Source organism: Solanum tuberosum, unplaced genomic scaffold, assembly GCF_000226075.1.
Source record: "Solanum tuberosum cultivar DM 1-3 516 R44 unplaced genomic scaffold, SolTub_3.0 scf00101, whole genome shotgun sequence".
NCBI classification, from domain to species: Eukaryota; Viridiplantae; Streptophyta; class Magnoliopsida; order Solanales; family Solanaceae; genus Solanum; species Solanum tuberosum.
This window is the reverse complement of record NW_006239029.1, coordinates 1,476,082-1,496,791: the sequence shown is the minus strand read 5'-3', so window position 1 is coordinate 1,496,791 and position 20,710 is coordinate 1,476,082. Positions and strand designations below refer to the sequence as shown.

Below are 20,710 nucleotides of genomic sequence, written 5' to 3'. Positions count from 1 at the left end.
AACAGATACAAATCAAAATTGTGACAAGATAATCAGTCCACTGTACTGTAATCTTGTATGAGACAGGGTTCAAACTAGAGGTCTAGAGCCCAGTAGTGCATGAAGATATAGATTAGTGAGTCGTTCCATAAACTAAATATAGATTAGAGCCACATGAGTATCGAAATCTCACCAATTGTTTGGTTTGATTCTGAAACTACGCAACTTACACCTAATTTTAACAACCAACAAGGTTTGATACAGTTAACTTCATCGTCGTTTACTAATCAAAGTATAAAAGAAAGATGACTATGTACATTTCACTGTTATTGCAATATGTACATCATACAGCTCAACTCTTGTAGCATAAATTAAAAAAATAGACGATCATTTCTAGTGCATGATACAGAAAATCTTGTTAAGATGTTGAATTGGTGGCCACATATTAGTAATTATCTGCGTGCTCTCTGTATATAGCAATCAGTTCTCCACCAAACCAGCAAATCTGGAACTAAGGATGGGTATAGCGGATGCAATACGAATCCTTTTTTTTCCTCTCCGAAGAAAGGGTGCAGCTGTATAGATAACTGGCACTCCTCGAGGGAACTTTTACGTAAGCCCATGCAGACAGCTGAATTTCTAAAACAGATCAGCTCTCATTTCATGGACTCCTCAAATACCTGGACGTAATTGTGTATCAATAAAAAGTAAATCTTGTTTTGGACGCCATGAGGCAGCCTTGCACCATGCAGAGCAGCCAGCAAATGTTAAGTGCTCAAACGATTTGTCACTGATAATGAGGTGCACTTATGTAGTTATCTGGCTTCCAAAATCCAAGAAGTGCATTCTTGGAGCAATTGAAACTTTTGATTTACGGCTATGTTCAAGAAGACTTGCATTTTATTGCGGAAATCTGAGACATCTTCCTTGCAGCTAAATGATCCGGCACAAGCACAGTGATCTGATAAATGTGCAGCTTTAATCTGGTGGCATTTTAGGCATACTAGATCCTGAAGATGGTATAGCCTCTCTCTCTGCCGAACAATTTGAACAAGAGCATTTTCCATTGCTTCACGATCATAAGGTTGCCCACACTGGGGCACAGTACAACGCCACTCCTGAGAAATCAAAGCTCTGTCTCGACACAAGTCAAGGTCTCTGCAGTCATTGCAGTAACTGAAAGCAACAGATCATGGAAATTAGAAAGCAACTAATATCCTGGATATTCTACAGAAGACAAAACCCAGCAGTGGCAGATACTCCCACCTGCTCATGTTTCAGGTGAAAGTAACTCCTATTTCCCCTACATTTACCTGCAAATGACATTTGGAAGGGTATATGATACAGAAAGACTACGAAATTCTGCCTCCGGAGCAAATTCCCTCACACGAACAAGTTTTAATAAATTTTTCCTCATGATCTGCATAATAAGAACCAATAAAACTAATTAATGGCGAGCTGCAATTAAATGTTATTGTTGCAGAAGAATCAATACTAGTGAAATCCAACATATATACTGTCACACGCTACTTTAAAACACCACATTTCAATAGGTATCATTAAATAATTTAGCATTATGTGTTATGCAGAGCCTTCATGAGACTTATTGGATGGGAGACATAAGACTAAGCAATCGATGTACGTGTGGTTACTATACAGCAACCGGGGTCCCTCTGTACGCTAGACTACACTTTCAGTGCCGGACGGAAAAAACGATGTCAATAGGTTTTACTAATACATATTTTGTTCATTAGTAAGGGAAGCTAGAAAAACATTTAATACCAGAACTTCATGCTGCACATTCTGGTCAAGGGCCAAAACTGCACAGACATGTTTAATGAACTCTAAAGCTGGATCCCCCTTTTGGACATGGCTAATAGATTGTGAGTTTGCATCTGGTGTCTCCTGGATCTTCTGAGAGTTGTTCATCACTTTCATTTGAAGATTAGGGTCACAAACAATTTTCAGAAGTTTGTCAGTGAAGTAAGTTCCAATCTGCAGGCAGAATTTTCTAAAGTTAAGTTCTCACGCATTAAAGAACTCAGCACAAAATTGACGAAGACAAGGGATGCCTATGAATGAGTCCTAGCAGATACCTTCTTCTTTAGATCTTCTGCCATTTGCAAATCAAATGTTTCAGCAAGTGCAGCAGTGATTGATGGTGTACATAAATCACCATCGCTAGTAGATACTCGATGTGTAGCTTGTTCTTGTGCATATTTCCATGGACCATACATAAACTCCGAAACAATCAAAATGAAGCGATCCTACATGAAAGACCAGCATAGAATAATAAGGCAGAATATTTTATCAAGGAGACCGAGGATCAACTGTGTTCTGTTGCAATATGGTGCAAACTAGTTAACTGGTATTTCAAGATCGGGGTGTCCACTTGTATCTTGTTGCACCTTCATTCATATAATAAAAGCAATGTTCCTGTACAGTTTCTAGCTGGGGAAATACCTGAGTTGCCTTCGGTAAATTTTCTGCAATGTTCCAGCTTGACACGATATCGATTTGAGATTCACCACACACACTTTCTTCACCTGGTTCTGAGTTAACTTCTAAAGGTTCATCACTATGTCTAGCTCGAATTCCACCATAATTGTACTATCATAAAAGGAAAATTGTAAGACGGAACTTTAATAAATGAGGATAGAAAGAACATATCTGTTGTCAGAACCATCAAACGAAAGTTAGCTTACGAACTCTTTACCCAGAATAATGGACTACCCCATGAAGCAAGCAGCATCCATTTTTTTCTATCCTATTTACAAATGGATTTTACCTACTGATTTGATGCGTTGCAATTTCAGTTAGATTATCATATCTAAAAATCATTTGGGTTGAAAAGGTAATACAAATCATTTCCCAGAACAAAGAAAGCTGGCTAGGGCATTGATAGCATGAAAATACTGCCAAGATTTCTAGTGGGCAACATAGTCATCACCGTGAACTCAAAACAGGGATTCAAGTAAATTAATGATTCGAAGAAAATGTGAACCATTAGGATACAGCTAGAGACTCAAACTGATCAGCTCCTATCTAAAATTCTCAATGCATGTATTAGCATTGACTTAAATACAACAAAAGGATCTTTTTGTGATTTTAAATGCATAAATTTGTTTCTTGGAGAAATGAAGGAAAAGACAGAACACAAAGCTAAAATGTTAATAACAAGAACAAATCAAGTCAACTGCCACAGCTAACCTGATCCATGAAAAGCAACGAGTGCCAAAACTGCAACGGCTCAAGTTCAATCCACTCAAACAATTCTCTGCAGATAGATAAGAGTAAGGGAAGAAAGACCAAAAAAAATAAAAAATAAAAATATATATATATATATATGTTGAGTAAACAACTTCTGATTCAAGAGACTGACCTTGATTGTACATTTTTAATAACATTATCACAGTAGGCTTTGGCAGCAAAAATATCTGACTTCCCAGTGTCAATTATGATTTTTGAGAAGTTGGCAAACACAATAGCAGCACCCAATTTTCGGAGTTCAGCCACAAGCAATGCAAACATCTTTTGCATAACCTGCCAATTATGAAAATATTAAAGCATCAGTTTTGATGAATGCAAGAAGAAATGGAGAAACCACGCGTGAATGAAGTAGCATGCTGAGACACATTCCAGAGAAAATAAATGATATCAATGTCCCAGTACTAATAGCACGAAGGCACGTCATGCATCTCGACTTCCAAATAGAACTCTTTATGTTCTTTTTAGACAACCCAGAAGTTTCTTATTCAATAAATTACCTTGTGAAGCATACTGTGAAGCGCTGGGTCATGCAGTCTAGATCGGGGGCTGCAATAGTTAGAAGGACAATGTAGCATTAGCAATCAAATATAATTGTGAACAAAACTGAAAGAAGCAAGCCAACCTGCAGAGCCATCGGTACAAATGTTGCAGCATTGCATCAGCAAATATGTTTCCTGATGTTACTGCATCTGTAAGGCACCTTTGAATCAACTGCTTAAGTACACGAAATGCTGGTGCACAGGATGTTGTTGCATCAAAGAAGTACTGTTCATTAGTAAAATTCGTCGTAGGGTTCAAGTCCTGGTCCAATCCAAACAGAGTGCCTCCTTCCATTTCGTTTACTTGGTTGCTTTTCAGTAGAGCATCAACAGCCAGATGATGAATCTGATAACAATATCAGAAATAAGAAGAATCTTTTAGCAACAGTGTAATAGTATTATCTGTGTATTGGAAAAAAATTTACCAGACAAAGGAAAGAAGTAACTCAGAAAATTGATGGAAATTTAAACCTTCAGCTCAACAGTAACTTTTCTATATGCACCAGGATAAGTAAGAACTGGTTGATTGACCTGCTTTCATAAAGCACAAGATAGCATAAAAACGTGGTCAAGAAAAACATCAGAAGGCTAAAAATTCTCTTGAATAATCAGTAAGAGAAACAAAGAAAGCAGATATTATTGTAAGAAGTTGATATGTTAAAGTTGACCTCATCCATAAAAGATGATACTTCATCATTTATGCCTCCTAAGTCAGGGATTCCATTATCAGATATCCACAAGACCTGTGAGAATCAAAAAGATTTATACAATCACGCAAGGATATCTAAAAAAATGCACTTATAATGCACAAAAAAACTTAAGTTGCTGAGAGTTCAACACAAATTCTTGCTTGGAGAAGTGCAAAATGAGAGGAACATAGGAAACAAACAATTTAAAACAGTTACGTACGAAGGTAGATATAATAGCACTCTATATCATCAGAAAGAATAAACCCGTCATCAAGAAGAACAGTGCAATATGAATGAGATAACCTGTTGCTGATCACGAAGTGCTCTGGAAAAGAAGATATCTGCTGTATGCATGAGCCAATCAACATCAAAATTCCCTATGGGAACCTACAAATGAGGCAATTGGAAACTTTAACATTCAGAACTCTCTTGATTAGGCAATACTAGAGAGGAGAGAGTAAGAAAGAAATTACATGGGCATATCTTGAGAGAGTGATCCTTTCATTTAACCACTGGGAGGATGTCGCGCATCGCTGCATTCCAATCTTTGCTGCTACATTTTGCCAACCTAGTGCCTGAAAAGGAGAATTCTTCATTGTTTCATTGAGTATAGATAAGGATCAGATGTACTAAGCAATTGCTCCTTCTTAATCAGGTGCTATTAGCATTTGTTGGACCTGATATTGACTATCCCGAGCATTACAAGGGATGCTGATGCAAGGAAAATCCTCCAAAGCTCGTATGCCAGACTTCAGTAAATGGGCATTAGGGCACTCAATCATGGCAACTGCAGGTCCATGATGCCTGAATGTCAACCAACGGATTTACATGAGACACTTGCCAAATGATATGGAGCTAAATATATGTCAACCAACGGATTTACATGAGACACTTACCAAATGATATGGAGCTAAATTTAGAAGAACATGTTTTAGAAAAAGCTGAATCTCTCGTGAAAGCTCAATTTCAATATTTCAAGATAGGAAAAAACAAACAAAAAAATAAATTTGATAATTCCAAAAATATGTCATCAGTCTATTCCCCCAACATTCAAACTTTATGATTGACAAGAGGGCATATTAAGAACAAATAGAATGACAGATTAAGATAATGAAAAACAACCTATGCTCATTAACTGCTCTCTGTAGAATCCTCTCAGCATCCTTGATGTACCCAACATAATCCAACTAAAACAAGAGCCAAAACACAAAGAGGATAAGAATGAGAGCATAGACAAACTGTTAATGCTATTTGAGGAAACAATGACCTTACCTTGAAACTAATACCTTCCTTTTGTGTGATAGGCTGCCCAGACAATGTTTGGCAAGCTTCATAAAAATGTCTTTCAAGAACGTTTTGTGATAATTCCTTGTTTTGAAATGGATTGACAACCACAACATGTATCATCTTGGACGCAGGAAAATGTCCCACATAAATGGCTCGTACATCCGACACACTGAAATATAATTCAGATATTACATATTAAGTCTTGATAACTCGCAAAATCTGTAATGTGAACTTAAACAGTTGTGTGACTAAATCCAGAAGAAACAAGATTGTGTGCGAAAATCGATGCAGGATTTCAGAAGTAACATGCCCCCAAATAGAAGTTAAACAATTAATATTGTTCTAACAAACTGCTTAATCAATGCTAGTGATGATTGATATGTTTGCTTACACATGAAAAAATTCGAAAATTGATTATTCAAAGTAAAATATTGAAGCTCTGACTTGGTGCATTTGGATTAACGAACTACAGGTTTTTGGTTAGTTTTTGGGAAAATTAAGGGTTCTTCTTTGGACCACAAATGTAAAAACGTGTCTGTTTGGATAAAAAAAAATTGATAACTGGTAAGATTGTATTCTTCAGCATTAAGGGCATTCTGCTACCTGCCTACCTCTGCACCAAAGACAGACAAATTCAACTCTATTTTCAAGATTGAAGTTGAAGTCCCCATCCCCTAAAATCCAATATGATCTCACTAAGAAATGGGAATAATCAATCTAAGAAACAATCCAAAGAGCTAAGCAGTAAGCAATATCCAAGTCATTTACATAGAAAGAGGCGAGTACAGTTTCACTTGCTTGGTAACTTCTTTCCGGTCAAATATAGGAAAGAATCCAAAGCTTGCAAGGATATTAGGCTTCAAATGTTGTTAGGACGAATAAATTGGGAGGCTAGGACGAAATAACCTACCTTGAATACAAAATCAATTACTAGACGGATTGGTTGGCCCACTTGTATGTAATTGAATAGAGATCAAGGCAAATTCCCCTGATGGAAGTAAACATAAGGATTCCTCACAAATGAATGCAACACATGGAAGGCTTACGGATGTAGTACTGAACGGCAGAGTAAGGCAAGAACTTTGGATACCAAGTAGATTAATGGATGTACTACAAGCCAGCAGAGAAAGACAAGAACATTGGATAGCAAGTAGATTTAACACAAGACAAATTAGATCATCAATGGTTTTGGAACTTCTGGGCTATTTTTAGAATATTAGCAAGCACTTCAAATTTGTTTGCTGTGGCTCTTAGAAGGAACCAGGTTTGGCAAGTGAACGGGTTTTACGTGGTAATTGACAGGTGTCATGTCTATGTAGTACCCAACAGTCGAGCATGGGTCATGCAAAGAGGATCTTTTAATACATGGGAGAGAACCTTCTATAGTCGAGTAAGATTGTATGAATATATTCAAATATTAGATTTGATGAAACAACTGTTCTATCTATCCTCATAATAGTTAATTCAGTGTCACCCACCATGTTTCCTCTTTAGGACAAGTATTACCATGAACATTGAACTAAACATAATATATCATGAATCATCAAAGAACATAAAATATCAAACTTGAAATGGAAATCTTTCTGTAATTTTTAGCAGGTATATAATAGAATCAAAGGGGTCCTAACTTACCTATGATATAAGTAGAAGAAAGCTATTGACTGATCCAAATACGGGCACTCAGTTGTTGTCTTCATATGCAGCTCACTCAAACTCCAACCATCTTGTGGATTCCTTTTCTTAGTTGCTTTATCAACTTTACAAACACAACCCATCTGAAGAATAGCACTGAACTCTAATGGAACCTTTGTTTCATATATTCCCTGATCAAAGAATCTCGTAAGCCATGTTGCAGCATATACAGACATTTAACATTCAACCAGAAGAGTAAGAGTTAAAGAGACAAGTTCTTTTTCAGTAAATATATGAGATCACAATCATGCAGTCCAGAAACATAAATATATATGCTGAATGACTGGAGTGCACAGGAAAAATATCATTTTTACCGAACCCCAGCGGGTTCTCTATGATGAAACTGGAAGTGAATCCTCCACAGCTTTGAATTACTTCTCGGGTATTATGATTTCTATAAACAAGGGGAAGATCCACCATTTTATGTTGAGAGAATCTTTTGTTCATGAAAAGCCGTCTCATATCAGATTCATAAAGTATTGCGCTACTGTTATTCATTGTCCTCATCTATTAACAACTTAAAATTACATTACTAGTAATGAAAATTTTCTAAACTATAATTTTGTTGGATCTTTTTTGTTACAATTTTGTTGGCATAAAGAATTCACAAACTATGTACATAGTAACGGAGGACTTCATTTTTAGTGCATGATTTAAAACTAATTTTACATAAATAAAATGGTACTGAGAAATAAATGTAGGCCATATTGTACCAATTAAAACCATATTTGAGAGAGTTCTTTTTTGATTGATAATGCAAGTAATTTATTGATCTAAACCAGCAAAAAGATTGCTGGTGAAAGCACATCCAAAAGGGGTAAGTACTAACAGTGAGTGTGAAGAGCTAAGGAAGGAATGTTGTCTTAGCTTTCATACCTGGCACAGTATACAGTACAATCGTACTTGAATTTAGCCTTTAAGGAATGTTGTCTTAGCTTACACATTAATATATTGTCCCTTACGTTTCTTAATCCATTCTACAGGTCATGTAATCTGGCTGCCTTGCACAGTTGCACTTAAACATTTTAAGGAGATTCAAGAAAAAATTATGAAGTTTCAAATTTATCAATCTAAAATTTGTCTAAATAATTTGAGTTGGATCTATACCCACACTCTTATTATTGTCAATTCATGATATTCCATTTTTCAGCAAATCCTCTTAATGAAGTGCAAGACAAATATCAAACAATTATAAAGTAAAACTATGTCATCAAAATCTCAAGCTACAGATTTACGATTTTGAATATAGAATGGCAAAAGAAACATCATGAATGGGAAATTCAAGAACAACCTAACAGAGAAGACATGTATGTGCAATTGGACAATTAAAATCATTACTAACAGTACACTTACAATACAAATTGATTCAACTTTTAAAAAGAGAACGGAAGGCAAACACGTTGACAGATCTTATAAAAGAACTTGACATCAAAAGTAAACTTCTGATTACACTTGCAATTGCCATTTATGAGTGAAGCGCATGCACCAAGCATGTTCAGGCTTATGAACAATACAGAACTTTAGGCGGAAGAAATACTGACCTCCACTTCTGGGTCAGCAAGGTGAGCTGCTAGCTTTTTGCTTTCTGACTTGAATTGATCCTCATCAATAGTGACCTAGTAAGAAGTAGAAATTGTGCAATGACAGAACCTAAAACCTTCGCAGCCAAACGCATTAAAGTATGATCAGAGCTGATAATGATCAATGTACCTCAATTAAATTGTAGCTATGGCGTCCATGAGGAAGAATCTTGTTGACACGTCTTCCAGGAAATTCCTCAGTTATAGGAGCTTTGGAGTTGAGGTAAAACACTCTGGGGATAGTTACTGAAATTTTGTGCATGACTCCTTCCACAACTACCCATGCAAAAAATTGTCCATGTTGTGAAGTCGGTTCAAGCTGAACTATCTGAAGGAAAGACAGATTATATAAGAAACAATGGAAGAAATGGATTCAGCAGAATACTCATTAAAACCATATGAGCAACATCACCTGCCAGTGATTTCGTGTGAGGGCTAATTCGTGTCGCTCAAAGTAGGAATTAACCCCAGTTTTACCCTGGCGTTTGCGGTTTGCCATGCTATGAAACATGTCAGTACTGCCATTAACATGGTTTACTGTCCTCGACGTATCCAACCTAACAAGTACAATAACATCAAAAGAAGAACAAGCCACGATGCACCACAGAGAGTTCAATTGAAAAAGAAATGCTGAGATATTTGGATGTATCTGTTGTGCCTGATTTGATTTAGAAATAGATATTTGGATTTGAGTATCTGTTGTGCCTGATTTGATTTATCTGTGCAAAAGTATTCAAGTAGGAGATATTTATCAAAACCCAAGACAACAATAATAAAAGTTATACAGCAATGTGATATTCCTTATTATTTGGATAACGAGGTAGCTGCAGTAGGTGTGACCGGTGAAAACTGTGATGATATGAATGATAAAGGTAACAGGTTTCCTCTACCCATAAATAGAGGTCATTCTTCCTTCATATTTGCAGAGGTTTCCTCCACCCATAAATAGATGTAGTTATTTTGTTATATTAGTACTATATTACTCCCTCCGTCCCATTTTATATAAGTTAGTTTGACTTGGCACGGCATTTAAGAGAGAAAAGAAGACTTTGGAAACTTGTGGTTTAAAATAAGGGATAGATATTTGTGTGGCTATAAATCATTTCATTAAAGGTAAAATGGGCATTTAAAGTTAAATTGTTACTTAATATAGAAATGTGTCATTCTTTTTGAGACTAACTAAAAAGGAAAGTAAGTTATATAAACTGGGACAGAGGAAGTATGATGGCTCTTATGGTACCAAGCACTATGATGAAATAGCCTCAGTTCTCACTGTAATTTCAGGGAGTTGGTCAAAATTCTGCACCTGCTCTTTCTATGCCCCTCAAATTCTTTACTACTTCCTTTCTTTTTTGTCTGGCTATTGGATTCTTGTCATCACATCCATTCTAGTAACTATTTTTCTTATAATCATGGTGTCAAGGCCAGCTTGCGTGCACATCGATTCTTTCCACAAGGTACTTGTTGTCTCCCACCAGCACAGGTACTAACTTTGTCTACCAGGCTTTGACAGCTGGGACGAAATCACCCAGTGTTTTTGTCTCCGATGAGATATGAACCTGAGACTCATAGCTCAACCCACTTCATTAACCAATGTGTCATACCCGTGAATAGCATTTAGCCACTGATTCCCAAATATTTTTGACAAGTCATTTTTGTGTGAAGTTTCACCATACGTTTGGCCATAGATTTTGGGAGATATATTTGACTTTTTAAAGAAACTATGAGAAATATAAGGGAAGAATATTATTGAATTGTTGTTGTTTACATTATTACATTGAGACCCTATTTATAGACCCTTGAATACAATCCTTTACCAAGTAGGATACTATTTAGTATTCCTATTTCAATTTCTATTCCTATTCCTATTCTAATAGGATTGTATAAACTTATTCCTATTCTAATAGGATTGTATAAACATATTCCTATTCTAATAGAATTGTATAAACCTATTCTTATTCTAACACTCTCCCTCAAGCTAGTGCATACAATTCATGTAAGCTTGTTACAAATGTGATTAACACGAGGACCGATGAGGGGCTTGGTGAGATATCTGCAAGTTGATCACTCGACTTCACAAAATTGACAATCAATCTCAATGTGCTTGGTCTTTTCATGAAATAATGCATAATGCCGATAAAACATAGAGTGATAAAATTTCAGTGTTGGAACTTCCCAAACCAAGCTTGCAAAGACTGTTCAGACCATAGAGTGACTTACGTAATCAACATACAAGGCTACTAAACTCCCCCTGAGCAACAAAATTAGGTGGTTGCTCAATATAGACTTCTTCACAATGCAGCGGTCGTTGTAAGTGCTCAAAATCTAGTATAAAGTATATGGATCATGTTTAAATCAATAGACGAGTCGATATTAAACAAGTCACCAAAAAAAATTGCTCGGAACATGCTCATATGCCAGCGTATTAGATTTGATGGCTAAAAGTGGTCACAATCTAAGAAATAAAATTATATGGGTAAGGTCGGAATGATATCCTGACCCAACTAGAAAATAGAAATTATATAGGATAGTTCGAATTGATGGAACGACCCTATTGAAAAAGAGAAATAATATGGGTAGGGTCGGAATGATGGCACGACCCTACTAAATAAGAAAAATTATACAGGTAGGGTTGGAATAATGGCACGACGCTACACAAATTAAATATGAAAAAGTAGTCACCGGAATGATGGCACGGTGCTACACAAATTAGATATAAGAAAGTAGTCACCGGAATGATGGCACGGTGCTACACAAATTAGATATAAGAAAGTAGTCACCGGAATGATGGCACGGTGCTACACAAATTAGATATGAGAAAATAGTCACCAGAAAGATACACGCTGACCCAACTTTTGCTAACATAATCATTGGCTGGACGGGCAGCATATATGGGTGCCACCCGCCGGCAGCGGAAGCTCTTTGATTTTCTACCAAGCTCTGATACCATGTGAGAAATATAAGGGAAGAATATTATTGAATTGTTGTTGTTTACATTATTACATTGAGACCCTATTTATACCCTTGAATACAATCCTTTACCAAGTAGGATACTATTTAGTATTCCTATTTCAATTTCTATTCCTATTCCTATTCTAATAGGATTGTATAAACCTATTCTAGTGACTATTTATTATCACACTACTCTTCATTGTTCTACTTATCTTAGTTGCGCGAACTCTTCACTTTTGATGCCGCACCCATGTTGGATTCTCCAAAAATACTCTACTTTTGGCGAATCTGACACGCACCTGTTGACATTTTTGAAGAGTCCGAGTAACATAACTACTTATTAGTAGTAATAATGTTATTTTAGAATTATCTTATTCTTCAATTTTTTTATCCTACTATTTTTGCTTTAGATACTTTCCTTTTTCTTGGTATTTTCATCAATGCTTCTTCACTTTTGTATTGTTTGAAACAATTTTCTTGAGCTGAGGTTCTATCGGAAACAACCTCTCTACCGAACACAAGGTGGGAGTAAGGTCTGGGTACACTCTAGACTCCCCAAGCCCCACCTATGCGATTATGCAATCACACTGGGTATGTTGTTGTTGGTGTATTATTCACTGATCTGGTTTACTATTCTGAGCACCATGCCGAGCACTATCCTGCCAAACATTATTCCTCTGCCAATGTATTTTTTTCCTTGGGCGATTGCATCTACTTTCTAGTTTTCCAACTGCATCATATTAGTTGACAGAAAAGGAAGCTTCTAGGGATGCTATTTTTTTTTTAAAATCATCATCTACCATTATTATGTCAACTTGACATTCACTTTGGAACAATTAGAGCATGTGTGTAGACTTCTTCAGTCAATTCAAGTTAGTCCTGATACTTCTCGCTCTACATGTTACCTGATCATACATCTCTAATAGTAGATTCAGGTGTTGGCAACACGAGCCTTTCACATTTTAATTCCAATCACACTTCTCCCCCTGATCATTCTTACATTTACAAAGCAAATGGATCCTTAGCTCCTATGTGAAACACTTCTCACTCTGATCTCATCTTCAGAATAGTCTAGTAACTATAATTATTGGGCTGCAACCTTAGTTTTCTTCAACACATGTTTGACAATTGACACATCATGAGAGTGATAATATTTAGAAGTTGTCTTACTTTCTATGTTTGATCTTTGGATAGTTGTGTTTGTAATAAATATGCTACATATTGCAAATTATTCCTCTTATAGAGAATTAGAGATAAGCATACCTTTGGCGTTTCCTTTCTTCACGAATCTCTTTCCATTTTCTCTTTTTTTGCTGTAGCCATCCATGATAATCTACATTCCTGTCAATATCTTCCACATCAGCAATTTCTTGTGATGGTAACATCTTGGATGGACTGCTAGCATGACCATTTTGCTGTTGACTGTCCAATCGATCACTAGTGTTCACTAGATGTTCTTTGTTGACTCCATGACGATGAACAACAGGCCTTGGACCAAATATAGACAATTTACCACTGTGTCTAAAGTCTTCCATGTCTTCAAAATTTTGCTGATTTTTAGAATGTTTACTGGCCCCTGTGTCATCTTTGTTCACTGAACTGAAGATATCATTCAATTTTCGTTGGCGAAATTTGTCTTCTTTTTCACGAACCTTCTTATGCAGCCAATCAGGATGAACCACCCTTGGGACAGGGTTTGAAACCTGAAAGCACCAGAATCATGTACTGGAATTTGCAAATTACTGCATCTTAATCCATAAAATTAGACAGCTAGCTGTACCTTCTGCATTGCAGCAGGAATTGTGATAATCTTTTGGATTGCTGAACTAAGTCGTTGCTTGTAATAAGACCAATCAATAATGGAGCGTATTCCGATTTCCGATGATATTTTGCACCACTTTTTGACATAGAACCTCATGATCTCTGAAAAGCCAAGTGTATAAGCAACTAATGCTCTTTATGTAAGGTAAAGGGTAAATTATAGCAAATTAATGCAAAAACTTACCAGCATTAGTTTCAAATATTGCAACAGGAATAGCACGTTCGCTTACTGGAGTTCCCTGCACGATAAGACAATTGTAAAATTAACTGCAGAAAGGGAGTAGCCAAAATTATGGGAAGAAAGAAAAATCAGAGTAAAAAAATTAAAATTCTCTATCTCTTCAATGCTATTTCACCCTTAATCTGAGAGGCAACTGCGTGCGTCTTGGAAGTACCTTTTTAAGCAAAAATGAATGCCTTCAAAAGAAAACAACTGGCCTTCCATTATTTTCTTCAGATTTTTATTTTTATTTTTATTTTGATAAACAGTACTTAGGTAGTACTGAAACCATATTTACAAATGGGACTCTAGAACGCTTCTATCTCTATCTATAATGAATCAAGTACATCAATAATAGGCAGACTCATTAGAATATATCTAGTTACACCAAAAACAGAGCAGCAAGATAAAGTTATGTTTGATCTTCTGCACTTCATTTTCTGCACCTTCATACCATCTGGAATTCCTCTCCTTCCACACTGTCCACCAGATGAATGCCAGGAAAAGTTTCCAGCTACACCTATTTTTAGCTATTACTCCTACTTCCGCCCAACTTCTCAGAACTTCAGAGACCTTGCCTGGCATAACCCATTTTAGGCTTTTAAGGTTCAAAATTATACTCCATAACCTGAATGTGAACTTGCAGTGTAGAAATAAGTGGTTGACTTTCTTTAGATTTTAGGATAACCAATCATATTAACTTAACCTTCACTGGTTCTAGATTAAATTTTCTTCCTTTTTCCCTCAATATTCACATGGAACAAACTTATATCAAGTGTGGAAACATCACCATCTGAGGGGCTACCCAAATGAATTATTCTATGAAAAGAAAATGGGCAAGAATAGTATGTATTGCAACATCTAGTTTGTGAATGATGCACAATAGAGGAGCTCACAATAAAGCTGAGGAAGGTCTGTAAGCAAGTGAAGTAGCAAAAATGGCATGTACATAAGGCTGAAAAAGCATTGGGGAGAAGTGATTAAGATTATCGAGCACATGACCTTAGATAGGAGAAGATGGAGGTCGTGTATTAGTGTAGAAGTTAAGTAGGTAGTGCCCCTATTCTTGTTAGTTCTAGTTTTAGATATCTATCTTCATCTGTTTATTATGTTTCGGCCACTGCACTATTCTGTTGTTATTCATATTCTTTTCTTCTCGGCTTTGTACTGCTTCTCCTATTAGTTGTTATGTTTTTGTCACTGTTTTCTTCTTCTTTATACCTGAAATTGATGCACTTGAGCCGAAGGTTTATTGGAAACAATCTCTCTACCTCCACGAGGTAGTGGGAAGGTCTGCGCACACTCTACCCTCCCCAGACCCCACTTGTGGGATTTCACTAGGCATGTTGTTGTTGTAAATGGGGTAATTTGGCCCTTAGTAAGACTTTCACACTTAAGATAAACTAGTATAGCTTCAGATAACAACAGTTGCAGTAAATGAAGTCAATCGATTCATGATGTCAAAGGAAGAAACATGAAAAAATTATAGATCAATACTGAAAGAAGCAAAAACTGGATATTTGTGTCTAGTGGAACACTGAGGCGAAGAACCTATAGGGGTTTTGGGAGGGGCATAGCATAGCATGTTTCCTGGCCAAGATGAGAATTATAATTTTCTCAGAATTGACCACAACTTGTCCAAAAAGAACTATTTTGGAAGTTAGAGACATCTTAACAGGACTTCATGCTAATGAGATAAGAATTATGCAGCTAAGAGCAAATTAATCCATCTCTATCAAAGAGCATTTGAAGCAGCCCTTTCTAGTTTCCCTCGTCTTTCAGACCAATTTCTTGGATGTGTCCATTTCCCTTCACAATATTATGGCTAAAGTAAAAGCCAACTCTAAAAAAATAGCCATGGAAATATATTTATTGAGTAGATCAAAAAAAAGTTCTTGATCAAAACTCTAAATACAGAAGGGAACTACCAAATCAAGCCGAAACAGGTATACCTTTGGCTCACATGCAACAATATATTGACAAAGCAATCCTTTCTCTTTGACCATTGCATCCCCTAGAAAATCAGCAAGCCGTTTAGCTGTAGTTACTGCACACGACTTTTGCTCACCATAATCGGCTAGGGACTTGCTCATTGTGCTTGATTCAGATATATATCCGAGCAACTCACTGTCTGCAATATCTTGGCCTTGATTCTGGAGAAACAACAGACTTATAACTGCAACTATAAAAGATTTTAACAAATGCCACTTTTGATCGCACTTGCATAAGTTATTATACATTGCATGCTTAAAATTAAGAACTTCATAGCAGTTTGCTAAGATAAATCTTCACTCACATCAAGCAGGTCAAGCCACCGATCTGCCACAGCAGCAACTGCTGAATAGCATTCCTCTAAGGTTGATCCATGGAGGAACTTATCAAAAAGCTCAGCCTGCAAATATGTTCACTCAAGAATCAATTTGTATGACAACATAAAGTAGATAAAACAAGTAACCACTAAAATTTCAGTAAATCAGATGTTGGATCCTCATTGACCATACTATTCTAGATTGAGTTGAATGGGCCATAGTAGCTTAGATAATCAAATTATGCTAATTGATGGAATACCAAAGAAAAATCTCACAGGATTAGAGTTGTGTAACTCTTCAAGATTGAACTATAGCTGTTTAGAGGCAAGAATGTGGCTACAACTCTCACACAGTACAGTAAAGTATAATAGAATAGAAAGGGATAAACTGTTGGCCAGTTCATAAAATGCCAGCTGGATATAATGGCAAGAGTAGCAGCTTCTTTTGTCCAGAATAAACTATGAGCAACAGTAATGATGAAATGGACTTAATTTCCTCACTCATTACTATATAGTAGTCATACCTAACTTTGTTATAAATGGAGAAATCAAAAAACAGTGCATTATAAGACATTCATAGGTGCATCCAAAATAACCAGATGTTCCTTTCTCAGTCATTAGCTAGGACCAACTCAAAAGTTGCAGGTGAAGCAAGATGCAATAATTCAAGTCAGGACCATAACCACTAAAGAAGCAAACATCTATTTATAGATGATAGAATTCTCAATTTCTAAGATGCACACCATGTCAATCTTCCATGATAAATCAAAAACATAAGGGGGTAAAACAGAGGTATCTTCACATCAGGCTCTCTCAAAACCTCCTAAATAATTCTCACTAGTTTTTTTCAGATCAGCCAGTAAATCCATCTAATACTAAGCAATGGGAAGGCCAATGCCTAAGGATATTAACCTACAAGACAATGTGAAAGAATCATCTGACTTTAGATGTAAACAACCAGCAGACATGAATTTATAGTACGGTAGAAAGAATGCATCTTATATTCCCAGATAATCTAACTTGCATCCTGATTAAGTCAAACTAATTCTCTTTCAATTACTTTTCTCAACATCAAAAGTCACTGATTTAGCCAACAATGTATAAGGACTTCTATTTAAGAATCAGGAATTAGAATCCCTTTTGGGCCTAGAATAGAAAATTCCCATAAAAGATGTAATAAGATTTGTCATAACAATATTAAGTCCACTATGGAAGGAAATACATTGGGTGTACACATTATATCTACTGGTAGCTGATATAAGCCAGGGTCAAAAAGTTCAATATGAACTACTCCAAATCGAGATAACCATATATTCCCCCTACAGATGTGTACAGTAAACGTCGTTTCAGAAAACAGTACACTAGTATGGGATTCCATAAGTTGAACTACCTAGATATTTGTCTCATAAACTGTTAGATAACATCTTGCATAAGAGTAACTGAGCCCTGAAAGGCACAGCCTAATAATCTGCATATTACTACTCCATTTTGCCAAACACTGAACAATGATTATTGACCCATTTTATAACTTAAAGTTGCTCTAAATTCAGAAAGAAAAAAATACACTTTGGATGAGGTTTCTTTAAATGTACTGGTGGACTGGCGGTATCATTTAAAGAGGTCTAGTCCAAGTGTTCTGCATCTTAAAAACAGGAGCAAATTGTTGTCCCCTTATATAGTAAAAGGTCTTAGGATTTGACAGATGTGACGTAACAATAAAACAAGATGGAATCAGGAAACAGCTGGAATCAGCAACCTAAACAACATGAAGGGGAGGAGATGATTTCAGAAAGCACAACAACTATACTTCAGTCCCAAACAAGCTGGGATAAGCTTAATGAAGCCTCACAGACCATGTTTCTTAGAAAGTAAATAGGAGAAAAATATCTTTTACTTGAAAGAAAAGAATAAATAGTGTATTCAACAAATGAAGTGAGTACCTGAAATACTTTGATGAGCTTTAGCTCACCTCTACGTTTAATTTCAAAACCTTTAAGTTCGGCAAGCGTACCATCATCATTGAAAACTGCATAGCGCTTCTTTATTAGAATACCTTCTTCCTTGGAAGCGGGAAGAATCATTGCCTACTTGCAGAAAAAAAATAAAAGAATAATCAACATAGTTATCATGCCTTATTAAACAGCACAAAGTCCCAAAAAGGGACAACACAACGAACACGAAAGTTTGCTTATTGATGTGTGTGTAGGTGTTTTTGTTTCACCTTATATGGTCCATCCACTTCAAACTCAATTGAGCATTCACTGTGTATTGTATACGTCTTATTAATGGGGTCCTTGAGCGTCTGAAAATGGAAGAGGAAATAGTTTCTTTAATGAAATAGAAAACAGTGTTTCTAGTTTATTTAAGGTTACAAAAATGATAGACTAATAGTCTTGCAAAAACCATCTGAAAGTGAAACAAGCAGAGTACAGGACTAGCGTCCCCTCCAACCTGGTACTGATCATTGGTATTGTTTCTTGCCACATCAACATTCAGCATTACACAAGGATAAGAGATTGTCAGCTTCTTCTTTGGATTTCTGAAATACACATCCATAATCATCATGATATCCAGTATAACAGCAGAAAAAATACCATTCTTAATATAAAGGACAAACCTCTACAAAACAGAAATCATCTCAGAAAATAAATATCATGCAGCACAGATTACAAGAACAGAAGAAAGGGCAACAGCAATAACACTTAAAGAAACAATGTTTCTTAAGAACCAAAGCATACTTTGTCTTGAAGGTATAATTCTCAGGGAAAGAGCCTGGTAATGCACACCAAATACCATCTGTGTCTAATTCGAGGGGCTTTCCAATTTTTTCAACCAACAATCGAGCATTCTGAATGATTTTTGCACCAGTATATGTGACAACTCCAGCCATCTCCATTGAGTACCATCTTGCACCCCTGAAGGAGAGAAAAAGAGACTGTAGTTACACTGCTTGAAGGCATAGAACAAGGACAGGACAGTGTGCCGGAAACAGTGAAAGCAAATAAACATACTTGCGCATGACATAACCATAAAAGGAGTTTAAAATGCATTTATGAGCCAGCTGCAATGAATCATACACAACTACCATGTCCTGTGAAAATCAATGAAAATGTAGAACAATTAGTGACATATAGCATTCTCTCTACTTTTTTTTTTTGATAAGGTAACTTGCATTCTCTCTACTTATCAAAGACAGAATGAATTTAAACAATAGAAAGACACATTAAAAAGGCACCTGTGCTTCTTGAATCTTTATGGAATTCCCACTAGCCTTTGCTTCAGACAGCTTACCTTTCCAAACTTTATTGAGCCCTTTGTATTCATACCTCCTATCTCGGAAACTTTTAACAGAAAGCAAAAATTCATATGAGCAAACTTGGGGAACAGCTGAAAAGCTCCAAACTGATATTGTTGACATAGTACAGCTATTAAAAATACTAGAGATAAACAAACGATCCATAAGCTTGTCTTACCTCCGTACAGTATCAACATAAAAAGGATTCTCTCGCATGCAGATCCCTGCTTCTCGAACTTCTGTGACCGGCTTTTCAAGAACTCTTTTATATGCCTTAAAATAGTTAAAAAGGGACTATTCAGTTGTCCTAGAAAAAGAAGTTAAAGGAAGATGGCACAAAGTTAGCAACTTACCTTTTGACAGTATTTCTTTAAACGGTCCTTGAGCTTTACTTGTTGTTCTGCTTTAGGCAAATCAAGAAAAGACTTTGATCGTTGACCATCTCCTACTTCAACAAGTTCAGACTCGAGTTGTCTCTTTATGTGGTAATAATCACTGATGTTTGGTATAAACGAAATATCAAGTTTCAGTAGCAATCTATCTGAAGCTGCCAATTTTGTACTAAATGACTAGAAAATATACCTCCTTTTTGCCATGTACATTTCACCACGCCAAACCCATTCAAGCTTCCGGAGACACTTTTTGCCAGGACGATTAAAATCGCATGCAGTGCATATCTCATCTGATACTATTGATGGTGGCTGATGGAATCAAGTAATTAAAGTTAAATTCAAAAGGCTACCAAATATAAAATGCTACATACACAATAAAGAGATAATGCACCCAACATGAAGCACCTCCTCAATAAGACAGCAGAAGTAAAAATCAGTATGTGTCAGCTGTTCAGCACATCATGTTTTAAAGCCAATTGGGTGTCAGCCATAAAAGATCCACATAAAGCCCATTGCAAGCATCTAAAAATAACTGCCGAATTGTTTTCTTATTTTTCTTAGGCTGCTTCTTGAATTGATTTCTTGAAATGACACAATACAAAATATATTGATGATACGCGTAAATTAGAATTATTATTTTTTAGGCTGGTAACTACTCGTAAATTAGAATTAGAATTTATTTATTA

The 20,710-nt window shown here is 36.2% G+C and overlaps 1 protein-coding gene across 1 annotated transcript in view; it reads right to left on the bottom strand.

Moving 5' to 3' along the window:
• Nucleotides 1-197: 197 nt before the first annotated feature.
• The window catches only part of LOC102599922 (DNA polymerase epsilon catalytic subunit A-like), a 36,732-nt gene continuing 16,219 nt past the window's right edge, over nt 198-20,710 (bottom strand). Inside the window, exons 16-49 of the mRNA XM_006349046.2 lie at nt 20,215-20,333; nt 19,986-20,127; nt 19,811-19,905; nt 19,573-19,678; nt 19,349-19,428; nt 19,076-19,252; nt 18,789-18,876; nt 18,559-18,639; nt 18,278-18,421; nt 16,326-16,421; nt 15,982-16,182; nt 13,994-14,048; nt 13,769-13,911; nt 13,252-13,691; nt 9,449-9,593; nt 9,167-9,364; nt 8,998-9,072; nt 7,397-7,587; nt 5,750-5,933; nt 5,600-5,664; nt 5,155-5,281; nt 4,951-5,052; nt 4,781-4,864; nt 4,457-4,531; nt 4,260-4,319; nt 3,872-4,134; nt 3,747-3,795; nt 3,362-3,522; nt 3,190-3,256; nt 2,443-2,589; nt 2,076-2,246; nt 1,762-1,974; nt 1,293-1,399; nt 198-1,155 (exon numbers count right to left, since the gene is read on the bottom strand). Of these exons, the coding sequence (XP_006349108.1) occupies nt 795-1,155; nt 1,293-1,399; nt 1,762-1,974; nt 2,076-2,246; nt 2,443-2,589; nt 3,190-3,256; nt 3,362-3,522; nt 3,747-3,795; nt 3,872-4,134; nt 4,260-4,319; nt 4,457-4,531; nt 4,781-4,864; nt 4,951-5,052; nt 5,155-5,281; nt 5,600-5,664; nt 5,750-5,933; nt 7,397-7,587; nt 8,998-9,072; nt 9,167-9,364; nt 9,449-9,593; nt 13,252-13,691; nt 13,769-13,911; nt 13,994-14,048; nt 15,982-16,182; nt 16,326-16,421; nt 18,278-18,421; nt 18,559-18,639; nt 18,789-18,876; nt 19,076-19,252; nt 19,349-19,428; nt 19,573-19,678; nt 19,811-19,905; nt 19,986-20,127; nt 20,215-20,333 (4,812 nt within the window). The 3' untranslated portion in view covers nt 198-794. The remainder of the gene's footprint in view (nt 1,156-1,292; nt 1,400-1,761; nt 1,975-2,075; nt 2,247-2,442; nt 2,590-3,189; nt 3,257-3,361; nt 3,523-3,746; nt 3,796-3,871; nt 4,135-4,259; nt 4,320-4,456; nt 4,532-4,780; nt 4,865-4,950; nt 5,053-5,154; nt 5,282-5,599; nt 5,665-5,749; nt 5,934-7,396; nt 7,588-8,997; nt 9,073-9,166; nt 9,365-9,448; nt 9,594-13,251; nt 13,692-13,768; nt 13,912-13,993; nt 14,049-15,981; nt 16,183-16,325; nt 16,422-18,277; nt 18,422-18,558; nt 18,640-18,788; nt 18,877-19,075; nt 19,253-19,348; nt 19,429-19,572; nt 19,679-19,810; nt 19,906-19,985; nt 20,128-20,214; nt 20,334-20,710) is intronic.